Source organism: Aptenodytes patagonicus, chromosome 2 (genome assembly GCF_965638725.1).
Source record: "Aptenodytes patagonicus chromosome 2, bAptPat1.pri.cur, whole genome shotgun sequence".
In the NCBI taxonomy this organism is placed as follows: Eukaryota; Metazoa; Chordata; class Aves; order Sphenisciformes; family Spheniscidae; genus Aptenodytes; species Aptenodytes patagonicus.
The window spans coordinates 155583273-155607904 of record NC_134950.1 but is presented as its reverse complement, the minus strand read 5'-3'; the positions used below and the strand labels follow the sequence as shown (position 1 = coordinate 155607904).

The 24632-nt window shown below is 37.2% G+C and overlaps 1 protein-coding gene across 10 annotated transcripts in view; it reads left to right on the top strand.

The window, feature by feature from the left end:
* Positions 1-24430, top strand: part of ARHGAP12 (Rho GTPase activating protein 12) — an 83694-nt gene extending 59264 nt beyond the window's left edge. For 4 of the 10 annotated variants that reach the window (XM_076331826.1, XM_076331822.1, XM_076331823.1 and 1 more), the window contains 12 exons: positions 1389-1450; positions 3054-3135; positions 5573-5695; positions 10538-10642; positions 10993-11091; positions 13689-13791; positions 14804-14923; positions 17843-17941; positions 20037-20114; positions 20974-21108; positions 21392-21494; positions 21930-24430. In XM_076331826.1, the coding sequence (XP_076187941.1) occupies positions 1389-1450; positions 3054-3135; positions 5573-5695; positions 10538-10642; positions 10993-11091; positions 13689-13791; positions 14804-14923; positions 17843-17941; positions 20037-20114; positions 20974-21108; positions 21392-21494; positions 21930-22104 (1284 nt within the window). In that variant the 3' untranslated portion in view covers positions 22105-24430. The remainder of the gene's footprint in view (positions 1-1388; positions 1451-3053; positions 3136-5572; positions 5696-10537; positions 10643-10992; positions 11092-13688; positions 13792-14803; positions 14924-17842; positions 17942-20036; positions 20115-20973; positions 21109-21391; positions 21495-21929) is intronic. The other 6 variants (XM_076331825.1, XM_076331827.1, XM_076331821.1 and 3 more) reach the window with 4 other exon arrangements.
* The last annotated feature ends 202 nt before the right edge of the window (positions 24431-24632 follow it).

Below are 24632 nucleotides of genomic sequence, written 5' to 3'. Positions count from 1 at the left end.
GACTCATTTCTTATATTGAAAATATCAGTTTTGGAAAATAATGTATATATCACTGGCTTGGGACACCATTCCAGCCCAATGGAGATATTAGATTGAGTAAGTGTAGCAGTTACCATTGGACTGAAATAACATCTGAACCACCAGCTAAACACTGTTATCCTTGAAAATGTGTCTTTTTTTGTATTCTCTGTGCTGTGCTTGACACATGTAGGTAAAATTTTTAAGGTTCATGAAAAACAGATCTATGCCTTAGTAAGAGTGTTGTCACAGTATTCCAGCAAAAAATTTCTCATCTATATTGTATTCTGCAGTTATGGTCTACTTAAATTTGAGATTGAGGAGGATGCTGGAGAGAATATATCTTCTATTTTCATTGGATCTAGAATTGAGGACATTTTTGTTATGATAAAACTAATTTGGATCCTTTCCCTAGTTGATTGTTTCAACTAATAGCTTAGTTCTTAAATTAGGAACTGTTACAAGCTGTTACTGAAAAGGAATTGATTTAAAAAATAGTTTAACATTCCTTTAGCACCATTCACTGGTGGGACAAGGCTGGGGTGACAGGAGAAAATGACAGAATTTATTACCTCATCTTGAGAGTCACAAATGGTATAAATGGATGGTTTCCCTTTTTATCCTAGAATATTTTTTCAAACATTCCTTTATATTTTATTATTTTTGTACAGAAACTAGAAATATTCATTCCAAATATTTGAAACTTGCGAATACCCTTCTTGTTCAGCGGTGTTCTTTTTCCACCATTCACTGACTGATCTCCAAATTTGCAGAGAGGCATACCAATATAAATTATTTTCATCAGCAAGACATAACTAAGTAGTTTAAATTCTAATATTTTGCTTGGGGATAGGAAGAAATAGGACATCAAAGAAATGTTTCGCTCATCTGTTTTTGAAATGAATATGTTAATATTTTTATGCATTTCAACCATGTTTTATTTAAAATATGCAATTATGGTAAAATAACTTGGAAGAATTTTGTCAGAGAATTTAGGCTATTTGTGTCCTTTACTTAAAAAGGAGATGGCTGACAAACAAACACAAATGTGCTATTACACCATAAATTTATGTTTAAAATTTCCACTGTCTAGTACCACAAATGATTTAGTTTGGCTTGTCCAAAGAACCTAGGCCTTGAAGAAGGAAAGCTTTTTACCCTCTGAATGGTAATGAGTAATTTCCCAGAGGAGTTTTGATTTTTGCTGATCTCTGCATATTTAAATATACTTATGACAGTTTCTTGAAGTTATAACATGGGCAAAGATGGCTCATTGCCAGAAATTGATTATTTGGGGGATTGAATTCAGTGCCGTGATAGCAATAGAAGCACATTTCTTCTGTTTGTAATGTCTTACTCTTATCTTACAGGGTCAAGAGAAGTATGGGTTATTGAATGTGACAAAAATTACAGAAAATGGCAAGAAAGTTCGGTAAGTCTTGGACTTCTAGAAGTACATGTGCATAAGGGTTTGTGTAAGGTATCCGACTTCTATATTAGGACAACATACCAGGTTTTGCCATTTCTTACTTTTTGCCTGGATTTTCCTTAGAGGTCTTCCTGTAGGACACAGTGTTTCCTTATCCCAAAATATGTGTTCCTCCCAGTGAGCTAAAGATAATGGACTTCAGAGAGCCAGAGGCTCATGTATGCCAGGGCTCCACACAGGGCAGTGATTTCATGAAGGTGTACTGCTGAGAGACAGCTTTTTAAAATGGGATTGATTTATTTAAAAGAAAATCTGTATAGGTTATAGCCCGTCCTGTTCCTTGGATAGAATTGGTCTAAGAGGGGCGTTCAGACTTTAATTTCCAAGGAGTATACATGCCATGTGCTCCCTAATTCTTCCTTCACTCTACTTGTGAAGGGTTTGAAGCAGAATGTGTTGCCCAACGTTGGTCTCCCTGTAGGTGATGAATGAATTCATTTCTAACTTCCTTTCTCTGCCTCACAGGCAGGCATTTACATTATAAATCATAATGTATAATCAAGTAATGCTGTCTAACTTACGTTTCTGGTGTTTTGCAGAGAGTCAGTGTAAATTCTGCATAAGTGTGGCACATCCTCAGATTTAATTTAGGTTTACTGTTTAATTTTTTTAATTTAATCTTTTAGGTCTAATACTGCGTTATATCTAGTTCAGTGTTTCCCAGGCTTTTGAGATATGAAGCATGCTTTTCCTGAGGATTAAATAGTCAGCACCCAGCTGATGTTCCAGAGCCACCCTGACCTACTCCAGTGCAGCTGGGCAGCACATCTGACCCCCAATTTGGTTCCTCAGGGCTGGTCCTAAGAGCTTGGTAGGAAAGGGTGGACAGTGGCTCATGTAAGCTGCTACTGTTACAGTATACTCTCACCATTTATGCTGCATCTGTTGGAATCATTGATCTGGATTACTGGGCTGCTGTACAGAAAGGTGCAACATGGCTGTCCTGTCACTTTGAGAGCTGTTGAATAGTAATTCATGTTTGGGCAATGGGAATAGATTGTCAGGGCTTGTCAAGGCTTTTATTTTTTTTTTTAACCTCAGGGGGATAGGTACTCAGGCATAAAAGCAAATAGACAGCTGGGACAACTCATTTGTTCTTCTTCTGCATTTTTTAGATGTGTAGCAAATATTTTGTTGCTAATGTAAATGAGCTTATTATATAAATGTGGGACACTTACATCCCAGTTAGGTGTGATCAATCAATTTCAGAATTATGCAGTACTTTGGCATAATCTACTAGGTACACAGTAGGCTGAGTGTTCCAGATTAGCCCCTTTGAAATTATAATTGTATGGTGTTTCTCCTGGTGAACTGCTTCCACTACTAATTAGCTTTGTTTGATTTAGCCTTTGATGGTCAGGCTGGGACTGTTAACGTATGTTTCCTTCTACAAATATGATAGCAATTAAGACTTACTGATGGCACTAATGACCATATATATGGTTAAGTATATTAACATGCAGGTCAGCTGGGCAACAATGATTGACAGTTTAAATATCTACTTTCAAAGTCAATTTATCTTATGTTTGTTTACAAATATTTACAGAAAGAACTGGATGTCATCATGGGCAGTGTTACAAGGTTCATCACTACTGTTCACTAAAACCCAAGGAAGTGGAACTGGCTGGGTAAGCTCAGGAGCAACCCCCACCCTCATTTAAGTGTTAATCATGTAAAGCACAATGAATTAAAGCCCTCTTATTTGTAGGGCTTAAATACCGATATGCATGCATAATTTAGAAAAAATAAGTGTGTCTAAATTAGCAGGAAAATAGTTTAAAGTAACAATTATGATGTAGAATGAGAAGAAAACCAGCTGTACTTTCTTACATTTCAGAAACATTTTTATAGTTGATAAGTAAGAAATGGATAAAGAGGTATTCAGGTGCCCTGTAAGCTTGAAGTTTTTGCTCCAGGCCAAATATTTTTGTGTTCCTTACTAATGTGTTCATCTAAACAGTTTGTTTGTTTTACTATTCTTGGATATTTTTTCATCAACTCCAGATAATTTTGAATGTGACACATGTAATAAAATAGTCTGACACTTGGCTTGTTGCGTTGGACTATTTGAATAATGTAGTATAGTTGCCTTATCATTTAGTCTTTGCCTTGCTGGATTCCACATTGTTTTATATCTGCATGACAAGTATTTGTATCTATTTTGATGTCTGATGAAGACCTAAAGAGAAACATCACACTGAAGATGATGATTATTGAATTTTTATATCATCTCTAGTTTAATAGCACCATAATTAAATTGGCTATATTTATCCAGCTGCATTCCTACATTAATAGGTATAGAAATGGTTCTTCATCTATGGCTTAATTACCTACTTTTGGAGGTCTGACATTAAACTGTGTGGATCTCCTATAATAACTAAAGAGAGATTCGTTATTCCAGTGTATTATCATGCGAATTCTAGCAAAATTGCATCTTACAGATATATGCTATCCTGCTGTGCTTTGTTGATCTTTCTACTTGGCTCACTTTCTCCTGCTGTGCTTTTTTTTGGGTAGTGAATTGGTATTGACAATTCTGTTCTAAAGCATTGAGTTCATTTCAGAGCTGTAAACATAATTTTTTTTGCCCTTCTGTTGCTGTAGAAGGGGTGGTTGGAAAAAATGGGTGAAGACAGATAAATAACAACATTGGGGGTAGAAGAGAATGGAAAGAGTAAAGTTGGGCAAGATGGTCAAGCAGAAGGAAAAGAGAAGGGAAGGAAAAAGAATAAAGATTAAAGGCATGAGATAAGGTAAATTACGCTGTCTGGTAGGAAGTGGAGTTGGTGAGCTAAGGATGTCTGCCCACATTGTATGTGGGGAGGGGAAGAGAATGTGATGTGCATCAGAGACAAAGCACAGAAAAAGGAATAGAAACATGTATACGTATGAAAGTTACTGACTTTCCCACCTGTAAACATTGGGACGCTAGGTAAATACAATTACTGTTATTCATCAGTGAGAAAAATATTGTCAATAAGAAAATGCACAGAACTTGTGAATTTTTTAAATATAATTTTTATAACAAAGTACGTTGAAGAAATATTGAAGAACCTTAAAAGGTGAGCTTTGAAGCAGGAACTACTGAGATTTGGAAGGTTTGAAAACTCATTCCCTTGCCTTCCTTCATGCCCTTCAGTCATTGTCTATTGTTTAGTCAAGTTCAATTTCATCACCCTACTTCATAAAATGGAAAATTCCTAGCCAGCCTGAGGTGAGCTTTGATATTTTGATATTTAGTCTCAGTGCACAAAGAATACTATTATTTTTGCAGCACACTAATATTAATGATGGAAACTGATAACTTTTGCAATTTACTTTTATAGCTAAGGATCCAAAAAGTACTTTAATTTTATAGGTATAAATATGCATGTCTGGAAAGTAAAACATTTTGCCTGAGTGAGTAATCAAGTTCCAAAAACTTGATTACCACTACCAATACTCTTAATCCAAATGTAGCTGTAGATCAAAAAACTATTATTTTAAGTATATGTTGATATCATTGAAACACACAGTGCTAAACTAAGATACTGTTTATGAATGTATGATACTGTTATGAATGAATGTGTGCCCAAATGAATTATCCATAAAAGATAGTCATGCAACTCTGCTTATTGCTTAGGGATGCTAGTATAAGTTGTGTTACACCTTCCAAATACAGTCATTTGGTGGGAAAACAAAAAGGCATAAATTCTTTTGATCACTTAAGTGGAGCAAAAGTATCATAGTCACAATATTTCTGTGCGAGACTGTCAGGTATGTGTACTGTCAAGTAACTTTGTAAATATGTAATTGAATATTCAGCACATGCTCTTTTTGCTCTTTGTGTAGGAAATTTTTTTGGGGGTATTAAAAATTCCACCTCATCTCTCAAACTTTGATCTGTATCAGTATTTTAACAAGGTGAAGTCAAGTCTAACAGTTTGACATACGATAATTACATTTCTTCTTCATCTTATGAGAAGAATATTTGTTAAGCATTCGTCTAGTGTTTTGATATAACCATATCTTCTTTTTGTGCATTGTTTTGTGACTTCATCACTCTTCTTCCTTTTTCTCATCAAGTCATTTTGCCAAGGGGGCTCAATTCCTGAGCTCTTGCTCTCGCTGCTTTCTTCTTGGAAAAATGCTCTCAGTCGTCGACCTGCTGTCACCTATGTAAACTCTGACCAAGTTTCAGCTATCACTGTATGTGTTCTTGTTGCATGCCTCTTGTCACTGTAAGGCTGTTTGCCACTAATCTTGAAAGTAAATTTGAACTTTTCCAAGGTTTAAGTTTCATCACTTCATATAACACCTTGTGTATCCTGTTTGCTGAAAGTCATCCAAGGTGCAAATTAACACAAGTGTATTGCAATAATCCTGTAATTGTTCTAATGGAACAAGGTAGAAAGAGTATCTGGTTCATCAGTGCCAGAATTATAATCCCAAATTTGTCTACTATTTGAACCACTAGTGTCTTGACTAATAAACAGCATGATATGGTCAGTTTTTTAACAAATATTTTATGTCTAATTCTTTCTAACACAGCTAATTTAGGACGTTTGTAAGGTACCTATGATGCTTTTGATACAGTGATGTACATGTTGTTGGTTAATTATGGCTATAATTGGAATACCCAAAAATGTAAATGTTAAGCATAAAAAGCTGAAAGGAAAAGAGCTCAAGGATGTTCTGGCTATATGCCACATACAGAAAGCGGATGTAAATTTGTAGGACTCTCTATATATAATTTAAGCATCTGTAGTTAGTCATGTTTTGAAGTGTAGATACCAAGCATAGAAGTGCTGCTTATCAGAAACTGATAAAATGTTGGTAGCTAATATGGTAGCTTGTTGCTCAAGGTGGATGAGGAGGAATTTAGGTAATGATACTGGTGTTAGAAGAAACAAGCAGGCTTGACTGGTTGTATAATTGTTTTTTTAATATCACTTTCTCAGCTTTCTTATCAGAATCAAACTAAAGCTTTCATGGAAAAAAATCATATGCTGAAGACATTAAAAGCAACGTTTCAATAATTTGACTTCTTGATGATTTTAAAGTGTTGGTGATGCTTAAAACTATTTTGGTATCTTGGCTTGTATTTCCTGAAGAGGGGAGAGAACTATATGTTTTGAGTTTAGTTGAGATTCCCGAGACTTCTAGAATGACTGTTTTGATGACCAGTACCTTAATTTTTTTTTTTCCCCTCCAAGTAGGGGGGAGTAACTGTAGGCTTATTCAATTAACCTTGTGCTAAAAATGATGCAGCTGCCTTTTCTTTGTCTGTCAAATTCATTGCTGTGTATGTGGAAGCCTGGAACAGATAATTTGTACACAGTTTGGTATCCTTTAAAATGCTACTTTCTGTAAGGAAATCTGTGGATTTTTTTTTTAATGTGTCTTTTCAGACATTTAAATTTTCAGCTGTTGAAAGAAGGTGTCTCTCAACTTTTGGTGTGATCAAGTTGTAATAGCTATTGCCAAATTTTATCTATGGGGCTTCATAAAACACAGCAAATGCTTAGAAGGATTCATCTGTCAGCCTTCTTGTAATAATCACGCGTCCTCAGTGTCAAGTACAGTGGTGGTAAACCAAAAGTGGGTAACCTTCTCAAACATCAGGGAAATAAATGCTCTTCAGGGTTCATCTGGGCAAACTCTTGTCTACTGTGTTATACCACTGTGTTTATAGGCAAGGATATTATGTGTACATTACTACAGTTCATCAGTATTGTACAGCTGATTATACAGGAGCTCAGATGATTATCATAAAAACTATTTGGAATGCAAACACTCCTATCAGAGTCTGGCTTCAAAAAACTTACATCACTTTGCTATGACAGTGAAGAATATCTTTATATTTTTCTTTTTTTGTTAAAGCTGTAAGTTCTGAAGCTCCCTTACCAGCCACAGAGGAGCATGTGTCCTCTCAGCTCTATTTCTGCAGTCCATGTGCGGGTGAGGAGGACTTGGAATTAAAACGTTCTACCCAACTCTAATTAGAAACAGAATTACGAGAATGGCAGGTGTCATTTGTACATCCAAAGTCTTCCCATAAATAACATCCAGTTGAGTTTCAAAAAAAATGCTGGAATATACCACAATACAGACTGCGTGTCTTGTCCTGTGGAGGCTTCCAGGACTTGGAGAAAGCTCCTGAAAAGATTGAAAAGGCCTTCTATTTATTCATGTCAGCACACATCTTCAAGGCAGTCCTTAAGCTACACAGCATCTACTACGTTTGAACTAGCCCCCCCGCCCCTTCTTTCAAAAAAGTGGAATGACTACACCTTTTTTCCTAGAAAAAGTTGTTAGAAGTGACTCTAGGACAGCTTTGTATCTAGGACAGCTTGCAGCGCCATGTATAGACCTCTCCCTCTTTCTCTCTCACACTGCTGTCCTTTCTAAACTTCCCAGACAGCTCAAAAGAGAAATCCAGTAAGAATAAGGTGTCTGCTCAGTAAGAATTGTATTTATCCTGACTAGTGCTGACTTGGCAGTGCACCCTGTTTTGAGAAAGCAGACTTTATGTCTAGGTGGCAGCAGATGCTAAACAGAAAGCTTTTCTTTTTACTGCTCCCAACAAAACCTACATGCTTTCAGCATGGTTTGATTGCCTTTAGCTAACCTCTGCATGCAGAGCGTCTGAGCGGCCCTGTACAGGACTTGCTCCTGGAAGCTTTCAAGGAGGGAATGGCTGCTGGCATCTCGTTTTCATACACCCAGGAGCAGAAAAGAACCTTGACAGGAAAGCTCACAGGAGAGCTTTGAATGAAGCTCTTGAATGCTAAACTTAGAATTTCCTTGAACAAAGAAGTTAAGTTTGTGATGAGTATATAATACATTGGTATATCAGAGGAGCTTTGCAGAGAGGCTGGATTGTTTGGATGGGTTTCCCCATCCTTGGACCTCACACAGCGGTTTGGGCACTGCTTGTGTGAAGGAGTGGGGGAAGACTTCTTTTTTCCCCTCTGAGAAATTTAGCTTCTAGTTTTTGGTTTGTTCTGTGCTTCTCTGAAATGCTGAAGTGAGTCAGGCCAAAAACATGGGTAGAGTGCAAAGGTGTTTGAGGTAGTACTGCGGTCTGTCAGGTGCGGAGTTCAGCAAGCTAATGTATTGGAGGGCTTTCCTTTTGGTCAAAACAGCAGTGACTGTTACATTTTTTTTGTTGTTGTTTTTGTTGATTTTATCTGTAGCAGGTCGTCTCCTGTGCTTCTCAGAACCATCTGGGCGGTGTTTTTAACAAATCCCCTCTGATCCTGCAGAGGACTTTGGCACTAGTGTCCTGCTCTCTCCAGTGCCCAACTCTATAAATGGATTATTTTTTTTTCCCCAACATGCAGCAAAATTGTTCTAGGCTGTCAGGAAACGTGTGGCTGGAGCACTTCGGTTGTATGTGAAGCAGTTATGTGAATCTCTCTTAAATAGGCGCCTGCTGCATGGCTGCCTACAACTGCAAGAGCCGTCATAGCCCAGAGATCGTTCCTGTTCCTGTGGACTCCACTGCTGAGCTGGGCATCTCTCAAAAGCTCTACTACAATTAATAAGAAATGTTCTTGGATGAGGTGCCTGAGAATTAAGTTAGAAAGCGGAAGGGTTTGGTTTTTTTCCCCTAAGTGCTAGCTGGCATTGGGTAAATTAGAAATATTCCCCTATTCTGATACTTCATGGGTAAAATAAAGAAGTTAAGATTCTACTTTCCATTCATCACTTAATTGCCCTTAGGACTCAAGGCGGGGAGATTTTCCAGTGGTAAACAGCCTTTCTAAAACACAATTAGCATTAATTAACGTCCATGCTGGGAATTTAATCAGAAGCAGCAGATTAGTTCTGTTTTCTGAACCGTTTTTTCTCCCCTTGGATATGGCTGTTCTTGTACAGGCTGGAAACTCGTGTTCGCAGCAAGGAGCTTGTCCTGGGGCTTACGTCCCCCAGAGCTCTCTCATGAACAGCATTCGCACATCAAAGACTTTTTTTAAAGAAATAGAAAAGAACCTTTCTGATGGCTCAGATGCTACAAGCTTCCCCTAGAACTACAGCATTAAATTTGTGCTACAACCAAGTGACTTACAGCTTTCCCTGTTCCATGTTTTACTTATTTTACTTACAATTAGAGCTTTTTTTTTGTATGGGTCACTGAATTGGTTTCCTTGAGGAATGATATTTTGAAGCTATGTGGTGTAGGTTGAAACCCTAGTAAAAGTACTTTATTTTAAAAAACTGTGATACCCAGTTTAAATGTAAAAGTAGTAGGTAAAAATAGCTCCCTGATGTTTTCCTCCAAATTGTTTGAAGGGTTATTTGTGGGTTAAATGCTTTTTTTACCACTTCGGTTATTTGCTGTTTGTTTAGTAGCTAGACAGTGAAATTGAATTCTGTTTGCTAGGATATGGTCCAGTATTGCAATAGAAGAACTACAGAAAAATAGAAAATAAAGTGAAAAGCATTGTTGGAGATGTATATAGATACACACACACACACACACACACACACACGAAATATATATATATATTGCGAAAATGTAAAAACTGAAAGTGCTTTTTCAGTGCAGGAGGGATGTGATTCCTGTCTAGCAAAGCTACTATTTCTGGTTTGATTTTTGGTTTTATATACAACTATTGATTAACTGACAGAATGGTTTGGGTTTTTTTTTTTGGTTCAGTTACTTGTTAGCCTGTTTTGTTTAAAGCTTGGGACTAGCTTGACTAAAATCAAGCTACAATCAAATGCTGTATGGACTTCTACCATTTGTGATAGGAAAAAAAGCTCTGCTGGAATTTGGTTGGCATTTAAAGTTGTGGAATTTTAAGGGCTTTAAGCTGAGCAGCTTTTAATAGGCATGCTTAAAGGGTGTTTTGTGTGTGGTTTTTGTTTGGTTTTTGTTTTCCTGGTATCATGTCTGTTGATTTGTGGCAAAGTACTGTATCTGGGTTAAGTTGTACAGACTGTAAATAATGTATGTTATATTTAGAGGATTGCAAGACTGTGTACCTGTTAGGAGTTTCTTTTTTTGTTTTTAAGTTTGTCATCATTGTTCCTTTTTTCCAGAAGTTTGGTGTCAATCAGTCTAAGCCAGAATTTACAGTGGATCTCAAAGGGGCATTGATTGACTGGGCCTCAAAGGACAAATCCAGCAAAAAGAATGTTATTGAGGTGAATTATTTTATTTAAATGCAGAATTAGATGTACTTTAATTAATGACTTAAGAAATTTTCTCTAAACTTAAAATTAAAAACTTTGAGTTTTCTACATTTCTTCCTGCTCAAATGTAGACGTATCTTAGTACCTGCAAGAAATGTCCATTTTTAATACGTCTGTATGGGATATGCTTTTAAATTTTAAGCAGACTGTTATTTACTGTTTTCGCTGGTAAGTGTTCCTGAGTGGCTATATATTATCTAAAAGTTACGCCAGGGAGAAGTTTAATTTGATTTAGGTAATTTCACTTTTGAATTCTAGTGTGTTTATAATTTCTAATGATATCTGTTTTTATTTCTTTAAAGCTAAAAACCCGCCAAGGAACTGAGCTCTTAATTCAATCTGATAATGACAGCTTTATTAATGAATGGTACAAAGTTCTTAACTATACGATCAACAATCAGGTATGTGTTTGAATCATGAAGGCTCTATTTTCAAGGTAACGTTACTTAGTAAAATAATTGATGTAATGACTCCTAGTGCTTCACATACATCTTCATTTCCTGATTTTCTTGAACATGGGCAGGAGTTTGGGGATATGGCAGTTCCTGGTGGTGACAAGTGAAATATAATTAATAGCGGCAAAGGAAGAAGGATGGTCTACTGGATTAAGAACCAGGAGATGCGGGCTGATCTCCAGCTCAGAAATGAGCTTCCTTCTGTGGCCAAATACTTGTTCTGTCTCAGTGATCTTGAAAGGTTCTGATAGAGAGGGAGTAAAGGGGGGAGGACGGCCAAGGAAGTGCTTCATGACATACATTAATCAGCATTTGATACTGCTCTTCACTTAATAAGGCTGCACGAAAGTGCAAATTAAAAGCCCTGGCAAAATACTGTATTATCTCTTCTTATCAGACAGTGTAATGCCAACTATTTAATCAACAGAAAAGTGATCAAGCATTTGCTCTTGATATTGCCAAACAAGATTTACCATTTTTGAATTCAGAAGAAGCTGGAGGAGATCTTGGAGAAAATATTCTTTTCATATCAAGTTGACTTCATGCGTATTCTTAATTTTTATAATTACAGGCCTGGCTGCTGCCCATAAGCTGCATTTATGTTGCTTTTGATGTCAGTCAGTGGCCTTCATTTCTCTTAGCTCTGATAGTGTTTTCCACATATGGGTGTTTTCCATGCAAACATAGCAGGCTAATATGAATGGTTTAGTTTCTTTCTGAGTGCTCATGGTTTAGGGTCCTAATCTTCTGCTCTCTGCTGGTATGAAAATGTCATGACCCTTAATAACCAGGCAAGGCAGTCACTCAGTGATACCATTCTCCTGTCTGCCCCGTGTAATGCAACTGAGGCCACTTCTTCCCTGCTTAAATATAAATGATGATGGAAAGGCTGAAATACAGCTGAGATGAGAGCGAGGTATTGCATATTAGATTGAGGAAGTGAGTGGTGGAATAGGGAGAGCTTATCACCACTCTGGAGCAAATGGTGATGTATTACTGCTGGGAGCTGGTAGCCAAGAGACCTAAGATTACAAGGGAAAAGTTCAAAATGTATATTATTACACTACCTGATAATTTGAAGCATTGAAGCTTTGGCTACAAAAATCCATCAGATCTGAAGCAGACTTCTAATTTTGAGAACTTTATGGTAATAGTAGCTGTTTCTAATAGCTTTTTCCCAGGACAGCTATGGCTAGTTCTAGTGTGATGAGATCTTTCCTCAAAAGAAGGTACAGCTTAGATTCTGGTCTCTTTGCTCCTTCAGGCTGCTGTTCTAGCAATATGCTGTACAAGAGGAATAGCTATCTGCGAAGGATGTGGCTGCTCTTTTTTACATACAGAAATTTCCAAGTTACTAGGTTAGACTTGTTCCGTAATACAAACTAGATCCCGCATGACTTTTTCCAAAGCAATTCATGTGTTTTAAATTTAACAGTCCTAAAAAGCTTTGAGGCCTCTTGAAGAGAGCACTGTCCAAATGGCCTCAGTGGCAGAGGGATCCTTAGCAGGGACATTAATCAGGCAGTTGAATATATTGATCTTTGATATGTAAAAAGGCTATCCAAAGCTTTTGAAAAGCAACAGGGAACGAGGATTGTTTAAAGCTAACGTTAGCCCTTCAAGTTAAAGTGCAACTTAGTCGATGAAGTCACGCTTCTCCTCACTCAGCGCTCTGGAGTACGCAACCTTGCCTTATTTTTTAAAATGCCCTTCCTTGTAACAAAAGACACTGTACTGTCAGATTTTTGTAACTGCGTTAGTCAAGTTCACTTCAGTAGAAGTGAAGTAAGAAATACAGAGTTTTGGAAGGGCGTATGTTGCGCTGAGACCAGAGGAAGTTTCTTTTCCTATTTGCCGATATGTCTGCGTGTAGCATAGGTATGAGGCCGCAGGTGGGCAGTTTCAGACTCTGGTATCTGCCTCCGCACTACGTGATCTATGTTTTCTCTTGACTCTGTTTAATGAGAATATGCTGAGAGAGCGATAACACAGGGCAAGGATTTTGGGCCCTGGTGTATTTACTCTCTCAGAATGAATTCAGTGTATGTTTTGACAGTGGTGAAATTTTCCGACTGGCAATTCTATTTTCTGTCACAGAAAATTCTAATTACAGAAATTAGAAATAGGGTAAATGCTCTAGAAGTGTTTTGTAGACCCTGTTAATCAGGTGCTTCTGTAGCAGACCATGTAAATGAAATAGCTGATGTTTGTCTACTGGATTTGAAAAAACATTAATACTGTTTATTGGTTGATGTAATGAAGTTTTATCATAGAAGACTGGTTGTACTTTGTTCAGTGTCCAGCAAAACTTTCTTTATTTGGTCTTATGATCAAATAGTGTTTCTCAAAGTTATTTGCTCTGCCAGTGAGAATGGTATTATCTCTGAAGATATTTTCAGCATCTAGTGTTCAGGAAAGAACCAACTGAATATCATTATAGGGAAAAAAATATGTATTGTAGAACTGTCTGCAGGAAATGTGTGTGTTAATGCTATATTCTATGAATTGGTAACCTGACCACTGTATCTTCTTAAATCTAATAGGTAGTAGAGTCTGATGAAGCATTAGAAGATGATGTACCAGACTCCCCTGGGGTGGAAAAACAAGACAAAGAGAAAGAGAATAAAGACTCTAAGAAACTTCGTTGTGAGTTGAAAATTTTCCATTAATTGATTTTAGCAATGCCAATTTTTAGTTTTTGCATCTTCAGTATTATGTGTAAATAGAGAAGAATTCAAAAGGACAGTTAAAAATGAAACTACTCAAATTTGGAAACAGGCTTTGATATAGTTCATCCTACATCTTGGTGCCAGTTAGTAAGTTTTCTTCCATATTTTATTAATCATACTTTAAAAAAAAAAGGAAAAAAAAAAGCACCAAACGTCTTTAGCTCCTGCTGTATGACACATGAAAAACAGGAGAAAATAGGCAGTGGTGAAATGGATTATTTTCAAAGTATTGTCAACTGTACAGAAGTAATGAGACTTTTTTTTCCCCTGTGACTTTTATAAATAGTTTTGTTTAAGGATCCTTTTGTGCTTTTACATGTTCAAAACTGATTAGAATTGTTTTACTTGGTTTTTGTCTGTGGTACAGCATCTGTAAATACTTGCGCTATTAACTAAACTGCAATTTCACTAAGTTGCTAATGAGGTTATATTGGCTCATTTAGAGAAACATTTTTAATTACACCTTCAGAATTTGAGTTAAATTTCTTTTAGCCACAGCAATTTCTTCCTATGCACAGAAACATATTAATCAGGCAGACTGTCTTCTGGGCCTTATATGTCATTTGCAAGAAAGTATTTGTTTCTTTTAAAATAGTTAAATTAATGAAAGGCAGGACTGGTTTTGAAACATAGCTATATTTTTTGAATTCCACATCAATTACATATGGAAGCTACCATTTAGTTAGTTTCACAGGCACACTTGGTTTTACAAGTTTTTTGTGACAGGGTTGTCTCTTGGTGGTTTGAAAAATGGATGCTATTTACAAGGAGTTCCCAAAAGTTAAGGAAAAAAATTTGGATGCAATGCAAATTTGAATAGGTTTTTAATGTGGTTTTTAGCTTAATTTTTTTTTTTATGTTGGTTCCTTGGCAGATAAACGCAGTGTTGGTTCTGTGGGTATTCACACTAAATGCGTTTCTCTTTTTAGCAGTGAAAGCACCTAGCAATATAGATTCTACAGATCAGAAAAAGACCAAAACGAAGCTCAAGAAGTTTCTTACACGGCGCCCTACATTACAAGCTGTCCGTGAAAAAGGCTACATTAAGGGTAAATGAACCTTTTTAACAAAGGAAATAATTTGAAAAGCTGAATTTAGTAGTTCATGTGTAAAATGGGGTTAAAATGGTCTAGTATTGGAGTAAAACGCATGTATATAGCTGGTTTAACAAAAGTCTTGGAGGTATAGTGGAACTGGTGATTGATTGTCATTCTTCTGAGCGCTGCTACTAGCCACTAAACTTCACGGAGGATGTCCTGTCCTTCAGCTCATTACTGGCAAAACTGCAGTGAAAATTGAGGGCCCAGGAGCCTGTTTGGGCTTGGAGTGCTTCTTAGCTAGAGAGTCCATTTGGTCTGCTGTTCTGAGCTGGAAACTTCAGATAGCTGATAATCATTTGTGCATACAAGGGAAAGGAAAGCCCTTTGGGTGCAAAGCTGAATGCATGTGCTCATCTGTTTCACAAGGGTGTTTTAGTCTGAGTGGAACCAGACAATCTTGTGCCATCTCATAAGAAATGAAATATTTAGGCAAACTGAGATGAGGCTAAAGGAATCTTAACTTAAACATCTTTTTTCCCCTAACCTTTTTTGAATGTATACATTTTTAAAATTGTTGCACAAACAATGAGTCTTACAGATATTCTTGAATCAAACTTTTGAAAGAATTGATTTCCATTTGTCACGCTTGTAGAAACTTTGAGAGAACAGTACTTGCACAGGTTTAAGTTAATGTGTTTGTGTAAATTATTGATTTGGTACTCACTGTAAAACTTTATTTATTTGTATGCTTCAGCAGGACTTGTAGGTGGTGCTCTACTAGGGTCAAAATAGCATATGGGTAGGCAAATATCAGACCAAACCCTACTGTGATTTGCCTAACTACATACTTTAACAGGTGTACTTCTGTTGCATGGGGTGTTTGGTATATTTGTGTATCTGCAAATATAATTTAACTGTAAATGATGATTTTCTTGTTTGGGATAAGGAGGTATTATTCCCAGACTTTGACGTTTTGCTCTGCTTTACAGCTTAGTATTCATGTCATGGCTCAGTGACATAACTTCTGCCATTAGCAACAGTGAATGCTAAGTCAAGTTTAATTTGTACACATGCGTGCTGATGATTGGATTTTTTAATAAAGACATTAAGGAATGGAGAGTTTGTTTTTATTTAAAAGCATGGTGTAAAGCTTAAAAGTTGGATCAGTGCTGTACAGTTTTACATTTACTGTATGAATGAAAAACATAGAAGTTTTTATTTAAAAGCCCAGTGTACTTTTGTGGCTGCTACAGAACAAGCTTAGTAAATGGAAAACTTGGCAAACCCCGTATGAGCAGAAAAAATAATGAGAAGTTCTAGAACAAAAACCCACTTGAAACAGCATGCACTAAGCAGAGAAGTACCTGTGCTAAAGTTTTGTTACACGGAAAAACAAATTCTAAAAGTTACTTTAAGATGAGAGGAAAAAAATATGATTGCTGTATATGTGGAAATTATTAAAGTCAGAGGCAATTGTGGCAAATCAGTTTGTTACATGCTAGTGTTTTCTTGCGCTACCTAATTTGCATTGCTTTACCTGCTACAGCTGCATGCTAGCCTGGCTTTCTGCTGCGTGGACTTTTTCAATCCCTTGCTACTGATTCTGCTTATGCAGCTGGCTGCGTGAGTAGCAGCAGCAGGACTGAGGTGTTTCGGGGCACTGGCCTTGTACGCATACAGCTAATAATACCATTATATGCCGGTTTTCATACTGTATAATTGGTTTGGAGTGCTGTTTGGATTTCCCAAAGCAGTAGTCAGATACAAGTGTTATTAATGAATCTGCTTAAATTACTAAACATGAAAAATGGGCTAGATGCTATGCATGATGCAAATGCAAGAACAGTTTCTCTCTTGCATAAGCTTTGAAGTAAGATCTATTAGATACTGCAAAGATGGCCACTTACATACCTTATTTAACAGATTAAAAAAAAAAACTCAAACGCCACAAACTTTCTTTCCTTTAAGAGTGTGAGCTTTGCCTAGAGAGGCAAAGACCCCCCCCATCTCAAGACCCTGTTTCAATCTCATTCATCTGAACAGGGGAGGTAATCTATTATTTGGACATCTTTGATGAAAATCATAGAAATGGGTCTGAGAGAGATTTTGGTGATAATAAAACCTGAACAAGAGGAGTTAACATGTTGCTCACATACACTAAGACATTACACGAATCTGTTCTCTGCCCAAGCTGATTTTCATTTTTGCTCTGGTTTGTGATGGAAGACACTCCCCCTGGATTGTGTGGTTTTGAAAACAAAAACTCAAAACAACCTTTGCCCATAAATATCTGTATTTACATTCCAACCTTGCAGCCAGGTTGCCTATGCATAAGTCATACTGGCATCCCGTTCAGAGCTCTGTGATATAAAGGTCTGTCATTTACAAATCCATGTCAGAATTTAAATGTTAAAAGTAAGTAAATTAATATGTAATGCTGGGTTAAACAGTAGGTTCAATGAAAGATGAAATTTTACAGGGTTTTTCCCCAAGCAATGCCAAAAGCTTTCACTTTGGTTAAAGTTTATTATCTCTGTTCAGATTTTTAACAAAGATTACAGTAAATGTATTTTGAACTCAGAACAGGAATGGAGTGTAACAGGATATTTGAATCCATTAAATTTCTCATTACAGTAATAACTATATGACTCTTAAAAGTATCTCCTGATGGATTAAAATAATATCAGTAGTAAAAGTTCCTTACTCAGAGACTCACATTTGGGTAACTGCTGACACTTTTTCTTACTGGGAGCTTTTTCTTGCTGGGAGCTGCTGAGAGCTCTTTTCAAAACTTTCCTGTTTTCACTCTAATACTGCGACAATTGTATCCAGTAGTCTTTGCCCTTTGTAGAGGTTTGTTTTAACCTGAACTAGTTCTGTCACTCGAGTCCTGTTCCACTGTAAATCAGTCTCTTTACTTGGTTCCAGATCAAGTGTTTGGTTCCAATCTCACCAGCTTGTGTCAAAGAGAAAACAGCACGGTGCCAAAGTTCGTGAAGCTGTGCATTGAGCATGTTGAGGAACATGGTATGGTGAAAATTTTTTGTTTCCAAATCTCTATTGCTCACCACGCTGTCTAATTTTAAACGTTTTAATCCTTAAAATGCTGCAGATTTCTTTGGGGAAAATGATCTGAAACCTGTGTCTGTATATAGCAATGAGTTTTCAAGAGTGGGGAGGTAGGTGGGATCCAAAATGGGGAGAAGGGAGGAAATCTTATATCTGAGAAACTGATCTGCTTCAGTATCTTTCAAGCTAAGGAGAAGGCAGGACAGCCTTCTGGCAGCAAGGCTCTAAGGGAAGAGGGATTACAAGTGATAGAAGAGCTCAGCCCATCAACTTTTTTTTTCAGTTTAAAAGAGGGGGAGACTGTCAAAATGCGGCTGTTCATTTTTGGAAGGTTTAAGCATGCTAACAAAATAATTTATATTAAAACTTCCTTGAAACAAACTTCTAGGAAAAAGTTGTGTTCCTACTCTGTATATGCTTTGACTGCCAGAAAACAAGTCTTATCAGTTTGATGCCCTTCGGCCAGTTACACCGATTGCTATGTGAAGTTTTATGGAATTCTGGAGATTGAGTCAATATGTGGCTATATGACTGATAATTTTTGTTTGCTTTCATTGAAAATAAGTCTCTCCCACCTAATAACTGAGAAAATTATATGTTTGAAAGCTACATGTGACATTGTGGGTTGTCTGGTGTGCAGGACATCTTCACATTTTTGTTGAAAATACGTTGGTTGTGACTCCTGACTTGGCTGTAGTCTGTGCTGGTTTTCTTGCTTGTTTCTTGCTGTTGTCATTGCCCTATCTCCTGGAAAAGATGACTGAGAGGGGGGTTATGGAATCTCCATAACCATCATTCAAATATATACCAGTCTGTTAATCTGAGGACGTTTTCTTGAGAATCAGGGTAAGTGTTACAGGGGAATACTACCTGTGAATTTTAAGGCATCTTCCATGGGAACTTCATTTAGGATTTTGTTGCAGCCTTTAGTCCTTTCTCAATGCTGCTATCTTATGGCCTGGGAGGGGAAAAATAACTGCTTCCATTGCCTTACTCCAGTTCGACAAACTGCCACCTTGCTTGTAACAGCAGGCTTTATTCCATTTGTGATCTGCAGTTTGTGAGAAAGAGGTTATTTTGCTTTGTTCTTTTTTTATTTCTTTTAAAGACAGGACTGCAGTGAAGATAGTGGTGAAGTTTTCCTTTTTTAAATACCTGAGGGGAAGCTGACAGAAATGAACAGCTTTTTTTTCCCACTTCTCCAACTCTTCTTCCTACTGCCAATAGACTTCAAATCAGTTCTTTCTGTAAAGGAATGACTAGTGGATTATGGGGAAAAGGGATATGTCAGATGGTGCTGGTAACTGTGCTGTGTTGCATCAGACAACTTGAGGAGCTACAGGGACTGCAGGTATTCTGGCAACACTCACCCTCTCAGTGGCACTGACTCACATGCTGCATTCAAGTGGCGTTTCAATTAAATTCTTTACCTGCTAATCACTTCTGAGTAACTGCAGTAGCAACCACAGAGACACAGTTTTCTTCTTTTCTGGTTGAGTGTGCAATACTGCAAAGGCAAGGGCTACCCATTTTAGTTTTGTAGGCTGTTGGGTAGCGATGAGTGTGCATGCACATCATTCCTTCTTCATGCAAACCTGGTCACTTGACAACTTTGAGATGCTCTCTATGCATGATTTGATTTGATTTTTCTTAACCATACATTAAAAAATTGAACATCCACAAAATACTTGATTCTTGCATGTTGGACTCCCATAGACCCCCTGGCCACCCACCAAGAGCATCTTAAACGAGACACCTAGTCTCATTGGGGAAACTTGGAGCTGTTGCCTCATTACTACTGTTCTACTGTGTAGAAAGTTTGAGAGATTACTTTGAGCTTGATGCTACCAAACCTGTGTCAGCAAACTAAACCTCCTCTGATATGCCCTGCTCATCAAAAAAGCTAGTTTAACAACTTTTTTGTTGTTGTTGAACCAAGCGTTCTTTGTTACAAGGTGGGTTTCTTTTGGTTTTAGACCTATAAAGAAGCAGCCTAATGATTGCAGAATTCACACATGTAAGTTATTAAAATGGATTTATCCCCTTGTTTTAGGATTAGATGTTGACGGCTTATACCGAGTTAGTGGCAATCTTGCAGTGATACAGAAGCTAAGATTTGCAGTAAACCATGGTAAGCTTCCTTCAACTATATTACAATTGCCTGTATTTTCAGATCGTTGAAGTTCATAGAAAGCTTAGGAAAAAGGTTTCTTAATGTATAACTGCAGTCTTTCATGAGAAATGATTGTCATCTTCAAAGTACACTAGCTTCAAAATTGCAGAATTTAGTGTGTAATATACATCATTTGAAAAAGCTGGCATCCTGGAGGTTTGGTCTTATGTGGAGCATAGAGGCATTGCTAGAACGTAATTCTAAAAAATGGTGGTAGTAGAATTTGAGGGGGGAGAATTATTTCAAACAAAATAACTTCATACATTATGGGAAAAACAGTAAGCATATTAAGTTTCCACTAGCATTAAAATTGTAAGTTAATGCTTTTCAGTGAGATTTGCTACTGCCTTTTAGTGTGGGGGTGCTTAGCTCCTCTTTGCCATACTCTGTGTATAAAACCCTTTCACGTGGCTATATATTAGTGTTTTGTTCAGTGGGATTCAATAGGCAGCACACAACTAGGAAGAGGAGAGTAGCCCATCTACAATCTGACCTGTCATTCCCTGATTGACAGGGTGTAACAGTAAATTGTGTGTTATGTCAGCAACTCCTATTCTCCTCTGGAAAACGCCCTTGGTGTAGGGGAGCTGCATGTAGTGCAGTAGGTGGAGTTTGGCCATCTCCGTCTGTAGTGGTTGAGTTTTGTATCCCCTTTTACACTGCTGCAGCTCTGTATCCCAGCAGAGAATGGGCTGAAGTGGAGTAAGTCTCTTCACTGCTTTAAAAGCAATAAGTACGGAAGAGTAGTTAAGTTTATTTTTAAAAAAAGTTTTTATAGTTAAATTATTAACATTAATTATGCATTTTTCTCTCTCAGATGAGAAACTAGACTTGAATGATAGTAAATGGGAAGATATACATGTCATCACAGGAGCGTTAAAGATGTTTTTCAGAGAATTGCCAGAGCCGCTGTTCACTTATAATCACTTCAATGACTTTGTCAATGCAATTAGTAAGTCTGAAAATCATGCCTGTGCTTTTTGTATAAATTCTGCTCAATATGTGCAATTCATTTAATTATTTTGGACAGTAAAAAGAATGTTTTGGTTATGAACGTCTGTAAGGTTTACCTAAAATTGCCTGTCAGTAATGCATGGTGCGGTCAGGAGGTGGCAGTATTTTATCTAATATTAGCACTGTAAAACTTTTGCTTTTATTCCCAGTCTGTTAAATTTTATGCTAAAGTTTTAAACAAAACCACTGAATTTTTGTTTCTACGCCTCATCCTTTTGCAGAACAAGAACCAAGGCAGCGTGTCCATGCTGTTAAAGATTTAATCAAACAGTTGCCAAAACCAAATCAGGACACTATGCAGGTACTCTTTAGACACCTGAAGAGGTAAGTAGCAGAGAAAAGGAAAGGCTTTGTATTGCTGATCCTCCCTTAAAGCTAAATAATCCAATTAAAAGTACTAGGTGACTGTTCCCACTGCATTTTTCTTGCCTATATTGGACTTGATGAAAACAATATATCAGTCTGTATTTATACAAGCTTGCAGAGTGCCAAATGGACTTTAGACAGTATGTGTCATACTTGTGATGTTTACTGCCAAGTCCTTATGTTCGAGGGATTAGGAGAGGATCAGGAATAGCATTTCAAAACAAAACTTCTCCATAGAGAGGGGAATCACAGCAGCTGTATGTCCCAATAACAAGACTACTTGTTAAACAAATACTGTGAATAGTCATTTGCTTTGGACTGTGTCTTTTTCCCGTCATCCTGTTACTCTGACACTGATAAGTGTCTCTGTGTATTTTTTTTTTTCTCTTTCAGAGTTGTAGAAAACGGAGAAAAGAACCGAATGACCTATCAAAGTGTAGCAATAGTTTTTGGTCCAACCTTATTAAAACCAGAGAAAGAGACTGGTAACATAGCAGTCCACACAGTATACCAGAATCAGATTGTAGAATTAATTCTACTGGAATTGAATTCCATCTTTGGACGCTGATATTTTTCTTGGAGTAGAAACTGGAAGTGATGGGTTTGCAGCAGTACTCCATCAGAAGGAAAATCTCTTGCTGTACATGATGTATTATGTTTGTGGACCAAGCAGCAACTTGTTTTTTGCACTTTTGGGGAGGGGAGAAACAGGAGAAATGTTTGACCACTTTAATGCAAATTAAAGACAACACTTTGGATTTCTTTGAAAAGTTCAATGTAAAAAGTGAATTGAAAAGGTTATAGTTTGTCTTTTTTAAAGTAGCATTGGAAAAATGTAATATAGGTTCATACACTGGATTTCTTGGAGAGTAAAGCTATTAATCTCAAGCTGGATAATCTGGAATTTAATCTTAAAATTCTTCCACTTGGTAGGGAAAAGTCCTACCAACTGGCATGGAAAAATTCAGTGAAGTTACATCTTAAGCTTGTGTATTACAACCTACTCAGATCCGTATGACACTTTTCCAAGGGGTTTCTGCATGCAGTGACTGTATTAAACTTGTGCTAACAGTTTGGTTTAGTTATTCAAATCTAATTCCTCACTTGATACCTGCTGTCCTTTCTCCTTCCCCCCCCCTTTCTTTTTTTCTTTTCTTTCTGTCCTTTTTTTCCCCAGCAACCTTTCTGGAACTTCTTAGTTGTTTTATAGAACAGCACACTGTTTCAAACACTGAACTTGTAAGAATATCCAGCAATGGATATTTGTCTTGTGGCATAGTAGAAGTCATATTTAATAAACATGTTCATTTTTTCAGGGTATTTCTTGAGCTAAGTTTTGTGTTATACTGATTTAAAGCTAAAATCCTAAGTAAATACCAGCTGTAACACTGTATTGAGTTCTTGGTATAATGCTGTGGTAGTGGAAGTTTCTTGATGTAAATACAGGCTGTCCTTTTGATTCTTGTATATAATTCAGTTCCTGTATAGTTTAAGAACACTTTAGTCACACATTTCTAATCATGGGTAGATTAGCTACAGTAGCATAATGTTTCCAGTGGATGTCTGGGTTTCAGCAGGGAAACAGGTTATGGGGAGGGAGGGGGGACCTAACTGTGTGCACTTTTAGATGTTAATGACATTTGCGGGCAAATAACTGTAATGCAAATGGTACTGGAAAAATACTGAGTGTGCTTGCTAAATTGTTAATGCACTACAAGAGGAGCCTTTTAGGTTATTTAATATGTACAGGATACATTAGAAAAATGTATTACAAGTTCTAACATCTACAAATAGTGAAACTCATGTTTTGGTAGATAGATGTTTGATGGAATCCATGATGCTAAATTTAAGATTTTCTTTTTACATTAATGTAGAATAATTTGTAAAATCGGTTTTGAAAGATTTTGTTACAGGGAGCATGGTCTGCTGAAGATTTTTTTAAATGTATTTTTCTAGACTAACTGCTGTATCTGACATATTTGTTATGTCTAACCTGAATAAAGAAAACCGTTAGTTCTTTTAGAGTTTGCCGTTCCCGCTTCAGACAACATGAGTCCCCTTTAAATGATAAGACCGATGTATCTTACTGCTTAGCATGGATACTACTTGTGGCCAAGAGTTATGCTGAATTAAAAGACCAACGCTTACTTTATAACCTGACAATTTTAGGAACTTCCCAGTCCCTTTCTTTAACAACTTAAATGCTAACATAAGGTTCAGAGAGGGCAGAATTAATTTATGGATATAAATTTGCGGTCTTTAAAACATATCCCAACTTACTTGGAACCTACTGTACAGAAAGCAGATACATTGGGGAAATAATTGTATTTTGCCTTTGATCTGTTGTATACCGTTCACGACACAGTTCTGGCTTACAGCAAAGGGGATGTGTGGTGAAGTACTGAGGTGTAATCAGATGAGTGGTACGAGAATTTCATGAGCATAGGGCTCGCACGAGAAAAGTCTTTGGAGATAAAAGAGAAGATGAGTTACCTTGTGGCTTTCTCACTGTCTTCTTGTGGTAACGGTGAAGTTTTGCGGTTTGTTGCAAAGCAACCTGGGTTAGAATTGTGGTAGCTCCATCTCGGCGTTGTGTTGTCAGCCTCCTGGTAGGCTGTCAAACCGGAGCAGTGCCGAGTGGCAGGTGTGCCCCAAGCTACTAGAAAACATCAACAAAGCTGAAACCTGTTGCTGTAGATTATTCAAATCCCAACTTCAGCTGTAAAATAAAAAAGAATTCCCACTGCTAAATGAGAGGGCTTATCCACAGGTCACCTTTTCTGTACAAGTGTTATGTTTTTCAAAGAAAGAATGCCTTTTTAAAACAATTTGATAATGAGGATGTCACACTTTTCCTTGTATTCCCCCAAATAAAGCATTTTGTTATTACAATATATAGTATGGTTTTGTACAGCGAAGTTGTAATATGTTTTAATGTTCTCATTTTTAGTTTGGGGAGGGGAGAGTATTCTTTTTAATTGAAAGAGGTGTAGCTAAACACTCGAAACATTCGGGAAGGGGAGGCTGTCCAAGCTGACTGTGTGCTTGTCGTGACCAACTTGAAACTCTCAATGTACTGACATACAGTTTCTTCAC